Here is a 20586-nt window from a genome sequence, read left to right as displayed (position 1 = left end):
TTTTTCCGGTGATTCATAATCTGTAATTTTAGAAAGACTCAGTTCTTTATCACTTGTCTCACTTTAATAAAAAGATCTTTGCTAAGTAGTTTCTAAAGTTCTTTTGGAAACAAAATCTCCAAAACAATTTCCAGCCTGTGAAAGTGACAAACTCATTTAAATAATCAGTTCAGAACAACATTTCTGTTTATGGTTAAGAATGCTGCTGTGATATTTAAAGTGGTTTAAAGAAATTCAACCAATGAATATAGAATTAGGCATAATTGTCTCTTCTCTGAGAGGGCACGGAGGCTACAGGGAAAAATGGCGACTCAGAAGACATGTGGTGTGGTGACTTGCTCGAAGGAGTCATGCTGAATGCTGAAAAGGTTTGCATTTTGCAGCCTCTGCTGACGGACTGCATGTGGAAGCTTTCCCTTCCCCTTCCTTGTGGGAGCCCTATGTCATCACTGATCATTTTGAGGCTCCTTGACCTTTCCCAACATTCCACTATAAGTCAAATATACAATTTCATACTAAGAAGGACGTTTTCTTGCATCAAGTCTAGAGCTTTGAAAGTGTGGAAAGCTTAAAAAGCTAACATACAACTTGCCTCACTTTGGCTAAAATGTTGAATGTTCCCTTGATATTCTGAGAAAAATGCATCCAGTGGTTTATAGGGGTAAAAGGGAACTGTGAGAAACTCAGGAAGCCTATCCTTGAGCAACTTCTCAGGCAATAGAGGTTGTATGACAGAATTCCTTAGCACACTTGGGAGAGTTCTGAATTTACTGGCATTCAGCAAAAGAGTCTCTGCCCCAAGTGGTCGGACTCACCCAGGAGGGCACCAACTCCAGGAGTATCACACAGATTAGAGGGGAAGCTGACTCGGGCCTCTTTGACACAGGAACCATCTTCCTCAATGACATCCTTCTGGATCAGAACACCCGTCCTGAGGATGGGAGCATGTGGGATGGAATGTATGGCAGGGATAGATCCTGTGGGGTCAGTCCTAGGATGGAAAGCTGGGCTTTGGTCTTGGGAATCCAATCTTATCTCCATTGAAGGTTTTCTTGTCATGGAGCAGGAGATCTGTACACCAGTCCATCATACCAGCAAGGACAGCAGCTTTGCCTGTTTCGTTGTTTTGTTTCCCCCTCCCCCCCCCCACCACAAAACGGCACATTCCACAGAGCAGTGACATCAGTCTTTGTCAACTGTTTCCCCACATTTTGAAAACGACAGCCATCTTTTTGCCTTGCCCAAATTTGTTGAGAAACTCTAATGGGTGTCCAGCATGGATATAAATTATTCCGTCTCTAATTCCATTTTCTTCACCAAATCCAAAACGACTCATTATGGATTGAAATGTTTATTCAGAACCGGTGAAAAATTACAGCTGGTTGGACAGCCAGAGAGTCTTTTTCATTACAATGAGAAATAAACATTGAATTCTGATGGTAACAAGCCAGGTACTACCTTGAAAACAGGCATCACACACATCTGATTTCAGGAAAACCTGAAGGCCTTATTCAGGTTAAAGTGAACCAGAAACATAACAGCTCAGGGCTGTGTGCAATTTTAGATCCAGTGTTCTCATTATAGGGTAAAAATAGAAATAACTAGAAAATATTATTGTGTTTTTCTGAGGTAAAGCAAAGGATAAGCCTGTATGACTTCAGTTTCTTCTGGAATCCTTCTGAGAACAAGATGTTTATGAAGTCCTAAGTATACATACAAAATGATGAAGGAAGATAAATGATTTGTTAAATTGTACACTACGTTGAAAAAATAAACATTTTTCAAGGGAAAAAAAAGACTTCAGGGAAAGAAAAGGAGTTTGAATCCTAGAAGAGGAAAACAGCTTAACCTCTTTTCTCTATGCCCTCAGCCATAACAGTGAAAGTAAGTCAACACTGCTGTAGATACTGGCATTATTTTAGAAACTTCATTTGGATTTTCATCTCTAGCTCACCCCTCCTCAGAAACTATTTTTCCTCTTTCACATTCAGAATAAATAAAAGTATTTATATATGCAAATACCATTCTTGAAAACCCAGGGGAAAGATGCGTTTCAAACCATCTTAAAATTCTTGCCAACTTTTCCTATTTTCCTTTTCAAAAAGAGACCTGACCTCCTCTGTCCTAGCTGACAATGGGGAAGGAACATTTTCAAGATAAACGATAAATTAGCTTGCTGGTCTACCTTCACCTTTTTTGAGCAAAGAGTTTTCTAATACCAAGGTGTCTGGTTGCTTTATCTCATTCTTTGGTGTTTCAGAGAGGCTGGAACAAAATCTAGGACAACCCCCACCCCCACCCAATCCTGAGTTAATACAGCAGACAGTGTGGAGGAAGGCCATTCTCCATCTTTCATTCCCATAATTGTTTGTAGGGCACTGCACAACCCCGAAGGTCAGACTGATAGGGTGTCCATTTTAAAACACCTGCTGTCACAATCAGTTGGGAAGGAGAGAAACCCAGGAAAGGTCTGTGATGATGACTGTCCACTCAAAACTGTCAGTCAAAACTGTTAGAGTTGAGAACGTTTGCCAGAATCCCTGTGTGAGACCTTCCCAAAGGACAGATTAATTTTGCCTGAAGTAGAAGTCAGTAGTGGAGCCCTAGAGAGCCAAATATTTACTTGACTGTGTTTTACTTATAATTGTTAAAATCAACTACATTATTAATAGAACTGGAGAAATATCTTTGAAAACTCTAAATGTAGTTAATGGTGAATAGAGTAGGAAAAATGTACCACTACTGCACTCAGGACATGACTATCCATGTAAGTCCAGAGTTTGAAGTAATGGCAGAGGCTAGTCAGATGGCAGATCAGAAGCACAAGTATCAGAGATCTTTTCTTACTTTTTGAGGATTCTTAGGTGTATTTATCCTATACAGATAAAATATGTGGAATAATATATACGGAAAACATATATGGAAAATCACAGATAGGATGAGCTATGTAACGAGAATAAGCTTTGATAAAAGATGTTAGAGCCTACTTCCTTTCCCTCAAAGCAAAACTTTTCACTACCCCTTCCTGGCTCTGCCTCCTCTTCCTTACAATGACCAGAACAACCCACGTGCCACATAATAAGATGTTGTTAAGAGAGGAGAGAACTTTTGGTACCTGTCTTTGGGAGTCTCATTTATGGAGCTGATTTTTCTTCCCTGAGCCCTTGAGATGCCTGAGGTAGGAAGGCCTAATTAATCAGCATTTGAAAGCCTCTATCAGCATCCCATCACCAAGGATGTTATGCAGAACCATGTGTGTGCACCTCAAAGGCCAGCATTCATTCATCAAAGATCAGGCAAACAGCAAGCCTGCATAGTCTCAAGATAGAATGTGATGTAAGACAGGCTCTAGGAGTACAAGATAATCTAGGTCCTCTGCACCTGTGAAAATGAAGAAACCAAGGCATAATCCTTGGTAGGAGCCAGAGAGATGTGGGATAAAAGACTGCAACGCAAACTATTGACCCACATCAGAAAAATGACTGACCAGCTCCATATTCTCTATCTCACCTCTAAACCTTGACAAACGTGTTTCCCTCTCTCCACACTAAACTTTGCCCCATGGTGAATTCCTACCTCACCTTTTATCTCCAGCCCAATAACTACTAAGCCTGTAAAATTCATTGTGATATTTCACTTCCCTTTGAAACTTATCTTTCTGGGAATCTTAGGCAATGGTTATACTTGTGTCTGACCTTAAAGTTAAAAAGAATCTTGCTTGTTAGGTGCTGGACATTACAAGTAGAATACAGGTGACGTGACGGTGAAGTGACCACCACCGTGGTCAAGACCCAGGCTTTGGGGAGAAAGTGCTCCTGGGAAGCCCCTCCGCCACAACTAGCAACATGACCTTAGGTCCAGCAAGTATTTCACATCCTAAGGTTTTCTCACCTGGAAGTCAAGGAGGATAAAAGCAGCTGTCATACAGAGTAATTGTGAAGATAAAATGAAATAAAGAATGCAAAGTACTTGCTACTATGCCTAGTAAGTAATACGCACTGCAACTGTGCAAACTGTGATAACTGTATCACTATTATTATCACCATTATCATTATAAACTCAGTGCTTTATATATTCATGGTACTCTACAAAGGGATAAAAGGTTTTACTTTCCGGCTTCCCACAGATTACTCATTTCATAAAAATTCGCCATGATTGGAGTCAGACTGGAATTGTTCACATGAAAATAACAACGGTGGAAGCCGCGCCCACGATGATTCTAAAGGACTGCCGTTTCGTCCTTTGTAAGCTCAAAGGATAGGCAAAGGTGGGAACATATACATCTTTCTGTTTTAAATAGAAGTCCAGTTGGAGACAGAAGAGATAATCATGCATCTGTAATAAGCATAATCTCCTCAAATACATAGCAATACACTAAGTCTTTAAAGCAATTTCGATCTTAAAAGCAAATTATTCTCCCGAACAAGTTAAATGTGTTATCAATACTTGCCTCAAACTGACAGTTTGCTTAAATAACTATTGTTTGCTTTCTTCTTAGAGATCTCTTTTATTTCAATGGTCTGCTTCTATCTAGTTGGCCAAATTCTAAAATCTCACGTGATGGAGTCTGACTATATTACACTCTGTATCAAGTTAAATGTTTAAGAATGAATCTTTTCGGGGTGCCTGGGTGGCTCAGTTGGTCAAGCATCCGACTCTTGGTTTCAGCTCGGGTCATGATCTCAGGGTCCTGGGATCCAGTCCCATGTTGGGCTCCACACTCAGCCTGGTGTCTGCTTGTGATTCTCTCCCTCTGCCTTTCTTCCTCCCCCCAGCTTGTGCTCTCCCCTCCTAAAATAACTCAATCTAAAAAAAATTAATCTTCTCTCCAATGTCTTAGATCTCCTTCTATCTCTCATGATGTTATCTCAAATAATTTGACATTCTTTTATAGAATTCTTTCCTTTTAATTGATTAAACTCTCAATTAGTTTATTTTATACTCATTTTAAACTCAAACTGTACTATGAATTCTGAAAAAAAGCTCAAAATTGTAATAAAAGTTCTTAAATCTGGGGACACTTGCAAAGTAATAAGGGTTCAAATTTACAAAGCTGTAAAGAAAATAATAGCAAGAAAAAATTTTGTCATAGGCCTACAAACCAATATTTTTAATCATTATCACAGTTGTACAGAAATGTATTAAAATGGTACATTGCTACGATGATGTGACTTTTGTTCTATTCTGAAGATTGTGAAGAGCAGACATTTATTTCTTATTATTTTGATATATTCTCACAGCTAAGTAGTGGGGAACTTCATTGGTAGGGAGATGAAATTGAGAATATTAACTAACTTTTAATCAGTGGGAGAAGCTGACATTTGAACACAAGTTTGCCTTGTTCATATGCTCCATAACCTCTAATTCACTTATGAAAAATTATCACAGGTATTACTTATGGGCTGTGAATATTTTCAAAGCACTAACAAGTCTTAGTCTTAGTGCTTTGAATTAGAAGCCATAAGCCTCAAACTAGACCTACTATTAATTTTATTTCTAAGGACAAAAGACTCTAAAATCTTGCAGAGTTTCCAGGTCATTTTTAGGAAATTAAGTGATGTTACAAGATGGGTGCAACATTTCATGGTGAATCAGGGTATCAAAACTCTGAGTTCTACCCTTTGCTTTTAATTATTTGACCTTACACGGCATACCTGAACCTGCAAAACAAAAGAGTTGGACCTTATCCTAAGATACCGCTGAGTGCTAGAGGTTGTTTCAATGGACACTGTATCCAGTCATCATTAACAGAAATGTTCAGGCTAAACTGAAGATTGAACTAAATTCAACGTTCTGCAATGTAAGTTTCAGATCAAATTATGTCCCTAAAAAATAATTATATGCAGCTAAAATCTGACATAGGTAAGTGTTATGGGTTGAATTGTTTTCCCTCAAAATTCACGTGTAGAAGTCCTACCCCATAGCACCTCAGAATGTGACCATATTTGGAGAAAGGGCCTTCAAAGAGGTGATTAAGGTTAAGGAGCTCATTAGGGTGAGTCCCACTTCAATATACTGGGATTCTTATAAAAAGAGGAGATTGGGGGGTGCCTGGGTGGCTCAGTGGGTTAAAGCCTCTGCCTTTGGCTCAGGTCATGGTCCCAGTCCTGGGATCCAGTCCTGCATCAGGCTCTCTGCTCCGCAGGGAGCCTGCTTCCTACTCTCTCTCTCTCTTCTTGCCTCTCTGCCTACTTGTGATCTGTCAAATAAATAAACAAAATCTTTAAAAAACCACAAAAAAAAAGAGGAGATTGGGACACAAACAGGTACAGAGGAAAGACCATGTGAAGACACAGGGAGAAGATGACTATCTTTAATCTAAAGAGTGAGGCCCTGGAAGAAACAGCCCTGCTGACACTTGGATCTCAGACTTCTAGACTCCAGGACTGTGAGAAAATTTCTGTCATGTAGGCTATTCGGCCTGTGGTCCTTTGTTACAGCGAGTCCTAACAAACCAGTATAATCGGCTCTTATACAGCGGCTATGTAATCAAAGGACTCTGATGTAGATAAATATAAATACTAGGTCAAAAAAAGAAAAAAAAGGACATTAGGTATCTAATGAAATAGAAAGACCTGGGACTTTGCTAAAGGTCACACCTTGTCCATAAACATGAAAGAACTCTCTCTCTCTGGATAGCTTGGTCCCACACAAAAGCCCCATAGTGAGTGTCACAGTGAGAGTCGCAGCCTACCCAGCACCAGCCATAGTGGGGCTCTGCAAGGAGAAACTAAAAATAGAGACCGTATCTACCAGCATAAGAAAATCAAAACCACACAAAAGACAAGTGCTGTCAATAGCCTCTCAAGAAGTGAAAGTGTATTCAAAGGGAGTGGAAAACCTGCCTGCACAGTCACCAAATACGCCTTAGAGCCAGAGCGACTGGGCTCTCTAGAAACTTAGTTCTATGATGAACTAATTACTTTTATATGATTTCCCCCTCCCCCGTAAATGGCAGTTTCCTTCTCCTTAGGACAACGGCCTTAATTAAGGCAAATAAACCCAGCTCAGAAGGGTTCTCATCTCTCCCTCCTTTGAATTTCCACTGCATTGTGTTTATACTTCTTAGGGCACTTATTAAATTCTGCCCTGTAGTGGGGTAATTTGTACTCTTATCTGAACAGGAAGCAAGGGCTGTGTTAATTCCTTACCATAACTGTTACCTCCGTATCCAGCCCAGGGATCGCATTCAATTAATACTCAGTAATATACATTCAAAAGAATTGAACTAAATTACCATCCAATAAACCACTGAAGCGTTATTTTGCTCTTTAGGTCATAGGTAAATACATGCATCAGTAAGAAACTTCATTGGGAAAGCTGGAGTTCACACTGGGGAAGTCGTGAGAGATGAGTTTGGAGAGATTAAGCAGACCTTATAATTTAATAAATTTGGGTTTTATCCTAGGGCTGATGGGCTGAATTTAAAGCAAGGGAGCAACAGTTTCTCATTTGCAGTTTTAAGGAAAAAACCGGTCTGGGTGTCAGTTGGAAAACAAATTACAGAGTCATGACTGAGGCAAAAAGCTGAAGGGGGCAGGGTTGGGGGTGAGTTAGAGAACAGCCTGAGGCATCTGAGTTTTCCAGTCTTTGTAATTGAGAGTCTAGTGGAATCATTGCCAAACCAACCACCCAAGGTACAACTGGGCAAGAGAGAAGGTGAAGATGGCAACTTTTGATTTTTTAATTTTTATTAAGCATTATAAGCATTATTAAGCATTGTAAAGTATGTAAAACGCTTTATTTTGAAATGCACAGCTGGATGTATTTGTACATAATGTATATACTAACGCATTGTCTGCCCAGGTCAAGACAGAGAATGCTTCTCGTACCTCTCATGCCCCTTCCTAATCAGTATCGTATTAATTAAAAGGGAAGAAATAGTCATTTTACAGAGAAAATGCAGATGCTTACCTTCGCCTGGCTATCAGTTAGCACCATCAAAATCAGACAGACTGGTAGCATGCACTTCCTGATATGACGCACTGCAAAGGGCAAAGATGGCAAGTCTTTGACACCTTTCCCATAGGAAGTGTTGACTACGGTGTCCTCTACTCTCGAATCAAGGTGGGCTCTGTGACTGCTCTGACAAAGAGAACAAAGGAGGGATGCTTTGAGAATTCTGCTTTCTTTGTCCTGCAGGGTTTGCTTTTGGAACCCTGCCAGTTGCCAGGCTCTGGGAAGACCAAGCCACGTGGAGAGCTTGCCTGTGGATGTTCTCAGCCAGTCTTGGTTGAACTCTCATCGGCTGCCTGCCACGGGAGGGGGCCATCTTGGATGCCCAGCGCTGACCGGCCTTCAGATGACCCAGCCCCAGCCACCACTTCATGAGATCCCAAGAGAGAACTGCCTGGCTAAGCTCCCAACAATCTGCAAAACTATGAGACAGAGTGACGAATTGTTAAGCTGCTAGGTTTTGAGATGGTTTGCTGTGCAGGAGCAACAGATAACTAAAGTAGCAGCCAACACTGTGAAACTGTGAGCTCGGTGAGGCTGTATCTTCCCAGGTGCATCCCCGGCTTCTAGAATAGTACCTGGCAGGCCATAGACAGATCAATAGGTGTTTCTGGTGAACTAATAATTAATTAAATAATTAGCAGTATTATTGACTTGAGGAAATGACCTGAAAGGCCACTTTTAAAAAACTATTAAGCAAAGTTTCAACGTCTTCTTTTGGCTTAATAAGTTACCTGAGTAAGCAGAGAATGTTGGAAAAAAATTGTGCGATTAATCTTATATCTACATTCAGAAGTGGGTCACACATTTGACCTACCTAAAAGTGGGTCTCTTAAAAAAAATAGAATGCGGCAACCTAAATATTTAAAGGCCTCATTAAGGATGTTGTTTTGAGGCTTAGACCTTCAAAAAGTCTTTTATCTTACCTTTTGCTAGTCCTCCAGAAGCACCAGGGTCAGCGATAAAGAGAAAGGATGTAATAAAAAAAAATAAACTAAAAGGAAAAAAGGTACTCATTTTGCTTTGGTGATGTTGTGGTATTTCTGGGATATTTATAAAGCAAAAAATAATCTATCTCTCTCTCTCTCTCAGCCTTTCTCCCTTCCCCTCACTTCTTTCTTTGAAATTTAAAGTGGTTTTTCCATTTCTAAGCTCCTTATCTGAACCAATAGCATCAGCTGCAGACCAGCAGAAGCAGGAAAGCTGATTCTGAAATGATTGAATAATGAATGGATAACAGCCTAAGGAACAATGAATAGAATTAATGAGAACTGAATATCCTGTACAGGGGTTTCCCTAATCTTAATACTATATAGCAGCCCATTTGTATTGTTTTTTTATTTGGGTAATTAAAAAGCAGCATCTGTTTACATACTCATCACACATATAAAGGTATGTGAAATCATAACACCATATATTGAAAAAAAATAAAAGAATGTTATACAAAAATACACTATTATGTAATGAGCATTACTGAAAAATAAAAGGAAATTATGGATAATGCTAAAATAAAAGTAATAATCTTACATAGTTCAGTTAAATTACTGCACGATTTGTATTATGCTTACCTCAAAATGCAGAAAGACATTTAAAGAAAAATTTGGCATATTTCTCATACATAGGTGTTACGAAGTATACTAAAACAGCCAAATTGGGGCACAGATAATTAAGCATCTGCCTCCAGCTCAGGTCATGATCTTCAGGTCCTGGAATCAAGCCCCACGTCTGGCTCCCAGCTCAGCAGGGAGTCTTTCTCTCTCTCCCTCTACTTCTACCCCCCTGCTTGTGCTCTCTCTCTCTCAAATAAAATCTTAAAATAAATAAATAAAATTGCAAAATTGTCAAAATCATTATCTCTAAATGGAATTTTTACTACCAAACATACATGTGTTAAATTTAAGCAATACGTATTTTCTGAAATAAGAGAAAGGCCTGAGGCTTATTTTAGAAATATATGAAACATTAAATTTTTATCTTGGTGCCCCCTCCCCCCCCCCATTTCCAGTTCTGGCTGTCAGTAAACAATCCTTCACTTCACCTACATCCTCTTATTAGCTTACTTGCTTTGGAGCCATCTGGAGAATATATTGTCAGTCATGTAGCACTGTCATTGTTTTCCTCTTTCAAAATTAGATGAGGTCTTGCAAAAGTTATATTCCCTCGTACAACTGAGAGATTTTCCTGCTCATCAAGACTGTGCATTGTGATCTATTTTCTTTCATGTCAGGCATTACTACGCAACTGTCAAGTAGTGGCTTATCCCATTTTGACTAAATTCCCGTTCCCAAATTATTCATTTTTGCAATGACCCACCTGTTGCTCTTTTCCCCACAGGAAGCAAAAAGGAAGCAATTTACCTACCATAAACTTTACATCAACACAGTAAAAAATTACAGAACCTCAGGTTTGCTCAGGATTCTGTTCTTCTAACTGGTGAGCTCCTCTTCTACAATTCTACTCACTTGTGTTCCCAAGACAGAGTTCTGTTGGAGCACTTACAATGGCAAAGAAACACCACGGAATTAGTGACACAAATGCTCTGAATGTAAAGCTTCAGTTTGTACATTGGGATTTAGATCTAAGTGCTTCTGATATTTCATCTTTTCTCCTAACAAGTAACTCAGTCCTATTATTCCTAAAGGAGAAGAAATGGAGTATCCAGATAAACAGATATTCCTTCTCTCACAGTATTTAATGGATTGGTCTTGTCAGGACAAGCAAGATAGAGTAGCTATCAAGCAATGAGTGATGGCTATTTAAAATGCATAAAACTACTTTAATCCTTTATATGTGCTCATTTCTTATATATTTTCAACTCATACCCGACAAACTATCTAAGAACATGGCCCCAGTTCAGGGTGCTTAGAGCTGCTTCAGTTCAATACCTCCAGTTACATGTACAGAAGCTTCCTAATCACACCACCACTAATTGTCCGGCGCCCCACCCTCTTTTTCTTGGAATTATGGGAGTTTAAGGACATGGAGTAGATATGGAGGGATGTTTGCCAGAGGGATCATTCCTGAGTGGTTAATGGCGAGTCACCCTTCAAGACCTCCATTAGTGCCTTTTACAGTTAGGATGACCACGCCTAGTTTCTGAGATATTCTAGTTTATGCTATCACCCCTATTGTCTTAATGCTGTTGATGCCCTTTTCACTTTCAAGTGTCCCAGTTTGGGCAATAAATTATATGGAGACCCTATTGATTGCAGAACTTTGCCGAATCTACCCACTTGGGTGGCTTTTGTCTCTCTCAACCTGTCTTCCTGCCCATCCAATAATTAACCTTCCTCCCTCCTCTCCTAACCTTGCTAAGGCCAAATCTTCTCATCTCCAGATATTCTTTCCTCTTCCCTTCCTCTCCCCTACCTCCTGCTCCTTCCTTTTCTTCACAATAACAATCCAGACATTGTGGTCATTCAACTTGCACAGATGGTCAGCTTACACTGGACAGTTTGCTGCCACACTAGTTACTAAATATTTTTAAAAACATCCCTGATGTAGAACCCATCAACAAAGGCCTCTTATTCAACCAGTCTTTCATAGCAGAGGGCCCAGACACGTTGTTCAATGATTCTCATATACAGTGGACACTAAGCAGTCCTGCACCTTCAAGGCCATACTTAATTCTTAATTCTTACAATCCCAGTAGGGTAATGCAGTGGAGGATTTAGGAGCACACGGTTTTGAAAATAATAAAGTTTAAATCCAGGTTCTAACACTTATTAGGTAATCATTGAAGTTTAGATCTTTGTGCTTCAATTTCCCCTGTAAAATAAGACTGATAGTAAGATAAGGACTGAGATCAGTGCCTAGCACAGTCATTGCTTTTTAAGATGTTATCAATTATTACCCATTTTACTTCCGAGATCACTTGGCTAGTGGCGATGCTGAGATCTATACCCAGGTTTTCTGAATCAAAACTCCATGCTTTTTGTGACACCACTACTACCCAAGCGCTCTCCATATAAAAGCAGTAAGAGGCCAATGAAAGATTGGGAAGTACTTTATTTGATCATGTGACACCATGTAACAGCCAGAGTTACATATGCCTCACCACAGTATACATTTGAATAGGGAAGATGGCTCAGAAATAGCAGTCTTAGTAATTCAAGTACTGACCTTTATTAGATAAAGGAAAATAGTTTTAATAATTGATTCGCCAGAGTTTTAAAACACATTTTTTTACAGTTGTTTATTGAAAGAACTACTGTTTTGAACCACATATAAATAAGGTACAGTTTATTCACATAAAGAAATGCAGCTGAAAACAAGTTTTAAAAATTCCCATCTCAGTCCATTTTTCTCTTCTCAGCATTACAAATGCTTCATTCCATCATCACGCTGAATTCCTCAGCATCTTCCATACCATTTCTAGGAGAAACCCTGTGAAGTAGTGAATGTCTGTCTTCCCCGGAATTTTTCCTACCACATACTCCAATGTTCCTACAACTTGCACTCTCTGCTTTTCCAAAATAAACTTTTTGGCATAGCAGAAAAAACATGCCACTAGGAATCTGAAAACATAGATTCTGGGCCCGGCTATGTCATAAACTAGAGAATAATCCTAAACAGGTCATGAAACCTTCCCAGGCCTCTGTTCAAAACTGCAAAAATAGGGGCACCTGGGTGGCTCAGTGGGTTAAGCCGCTGCCTTCGGCTCAGGTCATGATCTCAGGGTCCTGGAATCGAGTCCCGCATCGGGCTCTCTGCTCAGCAGGGAGCCTGCTTCACTTCCTCTCTCTGCCTGCCTCTCTGCCTACTTGTGATCTCTCTCTCTGTCAAATAAATAAATAAAATCTTAAAAAAAAAAACTGCAAAAATAAGTCACATTCATTCAGTCCATTATTATCATTTATCTTCACAGTAACCATTAGATTTAAATAAGACAGTATTATACTCATTTTATAGAGGAAATTCAGTCTCAAAGAGGTTATACCATCTACCCAAGATCCCACAGGTGGTAATACGGACACAGCTATACTTACATGATCTCACTCAAGACCCTAGTACTGGTACACACTGTACTCATAAGTTGGTTCAATGGATGAAGCAGCAAATTCCTAGGTCCCTTCCAATGTTCAAATTTTAAGCTTCTGGCAGTTTTTTCCTCTTCTTTCAGCCAGCATTTATATTAGAGAAAAAAAAAATATATATATATATATCTTATCACTAAATTTCATCTATCATGATTCTCTGATTCAACCCTTCTTTACAATTTTCTTGTATTTTATATTAAATCCAGAGAAGCCACTTTTTTCTGATAGCTCCCACAATTGTCCGCCTCTCTGGAAGCTTTTGGATCTACCTGTTTGTCAAAACAGAGATGGCTAAAATTTTGTAAATACCAATTCCTTTTTTATTATTTTAAGAAGTTATTCCATACATAAATAAAATAGTTCAAAACAAGAGAAGTCCTTGCTAAGCTAACTCTTATTCCCTATAATAATAAAATGTACTTTTTCTATTGATTTCATATCCACTTTCCTGTGTGTTTTCATTTGGGAAATACCATTATCCTACCTCACTGTCAAGTCTCCCTTTCCCTAACAAGAAAATATTATAGTCATAAGCATTAGGAAAACTCTTACTTTCACAATTCTATAGGAAGAATAAATTAATCACCTAAATTGGACAGCGAAACTTTGAATGTTAAATTGAGAGATTCAGGACATTTCCCAAGAGGCTATATGACCAATCTAAAAGCTGATGAGATGATGTGCCAAAAATTACACAAGTTTCTTATTTATAATAGATTTATATATGTGCTCATTAGTCTTGCTGATTATTACATAGGAACATATGCTGAAACCAAATTAAACTTTATAAGAAAACAAAATTCATCCTATCAGCAATCCTGAAAATTCAGCAGAGCCCAATAAATAGTATGCTCTCCCAAGAAGGGAGTTTTAAACATTTAATAATTTGTATAATTAACATGCTGAAAATGAGAAACAGAAGAGGGCATGGGAATGGGGAGTACATATAGGAAAAGTGATTTCAAAATTTTCTTCATTTTGATGGTATGGCTTTCTTGCCTTCAGGAGGTAAGAGTTTGACTTCAAAAGTAACAAAATATTTGAGAAGGGATTTTACATCTTTCTGTTCTAGGTAGTATTCTTCTGCTATTTTCTCCGCAGTCCACGTTTCTGGATAAAGTTTATGATTATTGAGAAGTGTCAGTGCCTCTACAATGGAAATTTTGCCTTTGGGAATGTTTTTGATATTCATGTTAAAGTCATGGCCTTTTGCCAATCTGAATTCCTTTTGCTCTTGAGGTGTTCCAGAATCTTTTACCTAGTATCAAAAAAAAACAGAAACAAAAGGCTTTCAAGACTAGAGAAAAGATTTGACATCTACTTACACACTTCTCAAATCTCCACTACTTCAAATAAATACTACACATGCTTCTCCATTTTCTCATCACAATGACACATAGTTGTTTTTTTGGTTTTGTTTGTTTGTTTTTTATTGACACACAGTTTGATGGCAATTTTGCCCCATTACCTTTACATAACTATAGCTCAGTCACCGTTAAGAAATTCAGGTAGTTCTAGAAAAGAACAACTGAATGTATACCATCCACTCACCATATTATTTCATGTATATTAAAGAACATAAATTTTTTTTTAATTTTTTAATTTATTTATTTGACAGAGAGAGATCACAAGTAGGCGGAGAGGCAGGCAGAGAGAGAGGAGGAAGCAGGCTCCCCTCTGAGCAGCGAGCCTGATGCGGGGCTCGATCCCAGGACCCTGACACCACGACCTGAGCCGAAGGCAGAGGCTTTAACCCACTGAGCCACCCAGGCGCCCCAAAGAACATAAATTAATGGATTAGACAGGAAACATAAATTAATGGATTAGACAGGAAACCCTTCAAAGACTTCCCATTGTCCTCAAGATAAAACACAAACTCCTTAGCAAGACAAATAAGGACCTTCATGATTGGGTCCCTATTACCTCCATCCTACCTCATTTCTCCCAAATGTATTGCTCACACTTCCCCCTGACTGTAATGAATTCTGTTCTCCAAAGGCATCACACTCTCCTACCTTTATACTCTAACTTTGGTTTGAAACACTCTTCCCAACTTCTTCACTTTCAAAAATTCAAAGTATCTCTTAACTTTATATTCCCAGGTAATCCTTCTACTCTGTATCCACTTTTATTCAAATTTCCCTTCTGATTAATATTAAATATTGAAATTATTAGGACACTGAAAAAAAAGCTTGATAAAATTCAGCATCCTCTCGATTAAAAGCTCTTAGCAAATTAAAAATAAAGTCTCAAGTGTGATAGAAGTATTTTTTAAATCAGAAACCTTATCATTTTGTTATAATTAATGCTGCAACATTAGCACTTAAAGGAAGAACAGGATAGAATAGCAACTTTCACTGTTGTGTTAATGCTACAAACAATAAAAGTAGTATAAATAGTAGAATGGAAAATTATAATTCTATGCCAATAACAGTATCTTCAGAAAGCTAACGGAATCAACTGAAAAACTAACAATAACTTAGTAACGTGGGTAGCTGCAATACGAAAATCACTCACTTTCTGACATACTGGCAATAGTTTAAAAACTTAGGGTGAGGGAGCCTGGGTGGCTCAGTGGGTTAAAGCCTCTGCCTTCGGCTCAGGTCATGATCCCAGGCTCCTGGGATCGAGTTCTACGTTGGGCTCTCTGCTCAGCAGGGAGCCTGCCTCCCCCTCTCTCTCTGCCTGCCTCTCTGCTTACTTGTGATATCTGTCTGTCAAGTAAATAAATAAAATCTTTAAAAAAAAAACTTAGGATGAAAAAAGATCCCATAGTAATAGTCTTCCCTCTATCTCCCAAAGATTCAATAATACAAAGATGTTAATTCTCAAATTAATCTATACATTCCAATTCAATTACACTCAGAATCCAAATCAGACTTATTAAAGAACAGGATAATTTGAGAGGTATCTGGGTAGCTCCATCAGTTAAGCATCTGACTTTTGATTTCCACTCAGGTCACGATCTCAGGGTTGGGAGATGAGCCCTGCATAGAGCTCTGCGCTCAGCAGGGAGTTAGCTTGAGAATCGCCCACCCCTCTGCCGCCCTGAGCATAAGCACATGCACAGGCATGCTCTCTCTCAAATAAATAAGTATTTTTAATTAATTAAAGAACTTGACAACGTGATTCTCATCTGGAGGAAAAAAATGTGGCCATAGCCATGAAACTTTTGGGGAAAAAGAAAGGTCACAACAGATATCAAGACATATTACAAAGCTCCGCTAATTAATATAATATGATCCCAGTGTCAAAATGGAAAAATAACTAGAACTGATGAATCCATAAACAGATTTGTATGTATTAGTATTTAAAGTGAGTGGAGGGGCCCCTGGGTGGTTCAGCTGGTTAAGTGTCTGCCTTCAGCTCAGGTCCTGATCCCAGGGTTCTGGGATCGAGCCCCGTATCAGGCTCCCTGCTAGGCGGGGAGTCTGCTTCTCCCCCTCTCTCTGTTGTTCCTCCTGCTTGTGTACTCTCTGTCAAATAAATAAAATCTTAATAAAAATTTAAAAATATTTAAAAAAAATAAAGTGAGTGGAGAAAAGACTGGGTTATTCAGTAGACTGTATTTAGACAACTGATCATCCAGGAAAAAAAGATATCCACACACCAAACACTACATTTACTGCCAAATAAAGATTTTAATATAAAATATACAGTCATAAAAGTACTAAAAGAAAATACAGAAAACGGTTTTCATGTTAGAATGAGTCCAGACTTCCAATACCATGAAGAAAAAGGCTAACATATCTGACAGAATTAAAAAGCCACACAAAAATAAATTATTTGACATATAGTATCACTACTATCTGGAGACATCACAAAGTCATTAAGAAACTAGGAACTACCCAAAAGAGAAAAAGGGCAAAACATAAATAGGTACTTCAACTTTTTCATTGCTGTTCCCTCATGAATCCTTGTAGACTTTTCCTAAGACCCCCATAAAATTTTAATACCACTGTGTATCTCTTTATGTATTGTATCTATGTAACTACTCATAAAAACTGTTAAATTTTTTTCACTCCCCAAGGGCCAGTTTTTGAATGCATGATTTAGTATGGCATGAGAGAAACAATAGTTGGAAGTATTCAACACCTGTGACTGATGGAAGTATTCAACACAAAGAACATGAATATCAACCCTTCTACCTTTTTAATGGGAACATCTGGTGATAAATCAACCCTATAATTGTTATTACATGCAACAACTCACAGACCTTATTTTACATGAATTTTATTTCACTTATCTAATGAAAATTATATTAATAACTCTATTTGTGGAAACAGTATTGTCTATGAAGACAGAGTACCAGCGAATGTAAGAATGGAAAGAAATCTGGGAGTTGTCATTGGCACTTCTCTCCTTTAATCAAACTCTTCCCCCAACTTAGAACATTCCTGCCCCAACAAAGGTATGTAGTTAACTCAGACTCATCCTTCAGAATGAGGCTTAAATGTCACTTACTCAGAAGCCACCCAGTCCAATCACAAACAGTTCCCTCTGTTAAACTCACAGTGCCCACACTTGTCCTTCATAGATATATCAAGTAATTATGTACTTATGGTTGCTCATCTCTTTAATGTCTATGTTCCTCACAACATTCCAACCGAGAGTAAGGAGTACGTCTGCTTTGTTCAAAGCTGTATAAAAAGCACTTGTGAGGGTGTCTGGGTGGCTCAGTGGTTAAAGCCTCTGCCTTCGGCTCAGGTCATGGTCTCAGAGTCCTGGGATGGAGCCCCGAATCGGGCTCTCTGCTCAGCATGAAACCTGAGTCCCCACTGCCCCCCGCCCCTGCCTGCCTCTCTGCCTACTTGTGATCTCTCTCTTTCTCTCAAATTGGCATTTATATATGGCTGTACATACAAGCTCCCATTCCCAACGTATTCTGTAATCTCCCAATTTTTACATTTCCTATCTGAATATATCTTCAAAAAACAAAAAATACCAAACACCAACACAACACTAAAGGAATCCCTCAAATTAGAACAAAACTCAATCCACTCAAGGATGAAAAAATAGTATCAAAGCTTTCCTTTGGTGACTCAAATGACAACCACTAGAAGAACTTTACCAAAACCTATAACTGTGAAATAATATCACCACTCTGCTTAATATCACCACTTTGCCAATGCCCTGTATTCTGGTCACAACTACAGTGACAGTTTTTTTTTTTTTTTTTTTTTTTTTATTTATTTGACAGAGAGAAATCACAACTAGGCAAGAGAGGCAGGCAGAGAGAGAGGAGGAAGCAGGCTCCCCGCTGAGCAGAGAGCCCGATGCGGGGTTCGATCCCAGGACCCTGGGATCATGACCTGAGCTGAGGGCAGAGGCTTTAACCCACTGAGCCACCCAGGCGCCCCTACAGTGACAGTTTTAAGCGTGCAGAGCATTCACTCTCTTTTACTACCCACCACACTTCTCCTGAACATTTTCCTGGAGCACAGAAAGGTTAAATTACGTATCTGCTAAATTAAAACACACATTACCTGAAAAGAAGACACGGGATCTTTGGAATCAACATACACATCTTTTAGTAAAGACAGCAGTTTGTCATCTTTTCTAGCTATTTCTCCCTTAATTTCTGGATGGCCTAAGGAAAGAAAAAGAATGTCACAATATTAAAACCAAACAAAATGTCCTCTAAGATCCTAACACTTAACACAAGTCAGCCACTCTCAACTTCTGTTTAATAAACGATCGCTCGGACAATATGGGAAGTACTGTGCACGTAAATCAAAACGCTAGGCTGGGCTCGGCGCCCATCGTTCCGTGAAGATACCCAGAGGGCACATCGGAGAAGTGCTTTCATTTCTGGATTTCCCGCAGCAAGTCGGTAGCTGGTAGAGGTAAGAGCTCCGGAGGGCCGGGCTGGGGCAGCAGCCGCCACCTCCGGAACTACGAAGTGGGCGGAGCCGCCACTCCACCGCGGGCGCAATGGGACTCTCTCAATGTCACCGGCCTGGGCGCTCCACCTTTCCGCGCTCGGCTGACAAGTCATTGCCGCCGACCCCGGTCACCCCTGCCACGGGACCACGACCCACGGGCACCGAACCGCCCAGCCCGCCCCGGGAGCCCGCGCGGACTTCTGACATGCCCTTGCACCACTTACGGCTCATCTGCTCTCGCAGGAGGCTCTTGGTGGAGGGGTGCCTGGGAGCCGCAGAGGGCTTCATCTTGCTGATCTCCCGTTCTGCCCGGTTCTCTAGATTGAAATTACGGATTGCGCGAAACACCGCGGCCCCCATTTCCTCACAACATGCTGTCTCCTGCTTCACGCTGCACGTGGGGAAAACACCGGCTCAGACCACCTCCGGGACGCATCGAGCATGCGCACGGTGGCGTCGACCCGGCTACACGCCGGAAAACAGGCGCCAAATGCGTCCCGGTCGCCCCCTAGCGGTCGGGAGGGCGCACGCAGCGTCTCCGCCCTGAGTATGTCAAAAGGACCGCCTCCCTCCTGGGCAAGAGGCTTACACCCACGTTTGGCAGCTTCCCGCGGGAGGAGGCGGGGCTTAAGCTCCCTCCCCTGGTGGTTCTTACCGGAGCGGACTCGGGCACTCCGGCGGGAAGCTTTAAAACAGAGCTAGGCCCGGCCTCACTGCAGACTTTGGGATTTCATACCTTCGGAGTAAGCACCCGCGTTGATTCAAGCTTTCCATTGTGATCCGGAAGTTGCAGGCTGAGTAGAGAATCAAAGTCGTCAGGAAATTGACCTTGAAATCCTTTAACAGGTCAGTGTAGCCAAAGAAAAGCCAATAAATATGGAATTAAGTACACCAGAATAAGGGAAGTTCCTAAAATCACCCTTTCCTGTTTCCTGAGGGGAAAATAATGAAAGTGTATTCTTGGGGCGGGGTGGGGGGGCCGCTGTCTGGCTCACAGGGTGCATCGTGGGACTCTTCATCTCAGGGTTGTGGGTTCTAGCCCCAGGCTGGGTGCAGGGATGACTTAAAAAAATAAAAGTAAATCTCAAAAAAATAACAAAAACCTCAAAAAAGAAAGTGTCCTCTTTCCTGACGAATATTTGTTCTCACTCTTTAATTTAAATGTCTTTAGGTTCCTGTGCCCTTGCCTGATGACTTTCTGAACTACCTTGTCCTCTTTTTCTAGATCTTTTACACCCTGCTCTCCTAAGGCAATTTGACTTGGTTGTACTGATGTGGGAAACAAAGGCAGAAGAAAAATTACTAGATTTCCTTACTACCTAGAGCCCACTGACAAGTACTTGAAATAGGCAGAGTGACATTCTTCTAGGGACTCAACTGCCACAGTGTTAATACTTTGCTAAGAGCAAAAGGCAATCCTAGCCTGAAACCACCTCCCCACCAGGATCCTGTAAATCTACTTTAACATATACAAATTCCTTTGGAAACCTCCGATGTACATCTGAAGGGTCTCATGACTAGGTTTTTATTAGACAGTAAGTAATAAATGAACTTTTCCCAAAATAGCTAGCCCCCTCAAGGTCCTGAAAACCTTGCTTCCAAAATTCCTTAGAGATTTACACTATCCCTAACCCCCTCCCAATTTGAAAGTGTACAATGTTCTAAGTCACCACATTATTCCCTAGCTTATTTCTCACTTATCTTGC

General features: G+C 40.1%; 1 protein-coding gene across 1 annotated transcript; it reads right to left on the bottom strand.

The window, feature by feature from the left end:
- Positions 1-11957: 11957 nt before the first annotated feature.
- Positions 11958-19327, bottom strand: NDUFAF4 (NADH:ubiquinone oxidoreductase complex assembly factor 4). The gene is made up of 3 exons (XM_046004079.1): positions 19105-19327; positions 18482-18585; positions 11958-14253 (listed from the first exon to the last, which is right to left on the bottom strand). The coding sequence occupies exons 1-3, from the start codon at positions 19238-19240 to the stop codon at positions 13969-13971; spliced, it is 525 nt and encodes a 174-aa protein (XP_045860035.1). The 5' UTR covers positions 19241-19327; the 3' UTR covers positions 11958-13968.
- Between the last annotated feature and the right edge of the window lie 1259 nt (positions 19328-20586).

The sequence above is a fragment of the Meles meles genome, chromosome 5 (assembly GCF_922984935.1).
Source record: "Meles meles chromosome 5, mMelMel3.1 paternal haplotype, whole genome shotgun sequence".
NCBI classification, from domain to species: domain Eukaryota; kingdom Metazoa; phylum Chordata; class Mammalia; order Carnivora; family Mustelidae; genus Meles; species Meles meles.
The sequence above is the reverse complement of the archived record's forward strand: the minus strand, read 5'-3'. Positions and strand labels throughout refer to the sequence as shown.

Coding starts and splice junctions, on each gene's coding strand:
- NDUFAF4 (XM_046004079.1), bottom strand. CDS start 19,240: ATGGGGGCCGCGGTGTTTCGCGCAATCCGTAATTTCAATCTAGAGAAC. Junction 18,586..19,104: donor CCTGCGAGAGCAGATGAGCC/GTAAGTGGTGCA, acceptor TTCTTTCCTTAG/GCCATCCAGAAATTAAGGGA. Junction 14,254..18,481: donor ATCCCGTGTCTTCTTTTCAG/GTAATGTGTGTT, acceptor TTTTGATACTAG/GTAAAAGATTCTGGAACACC.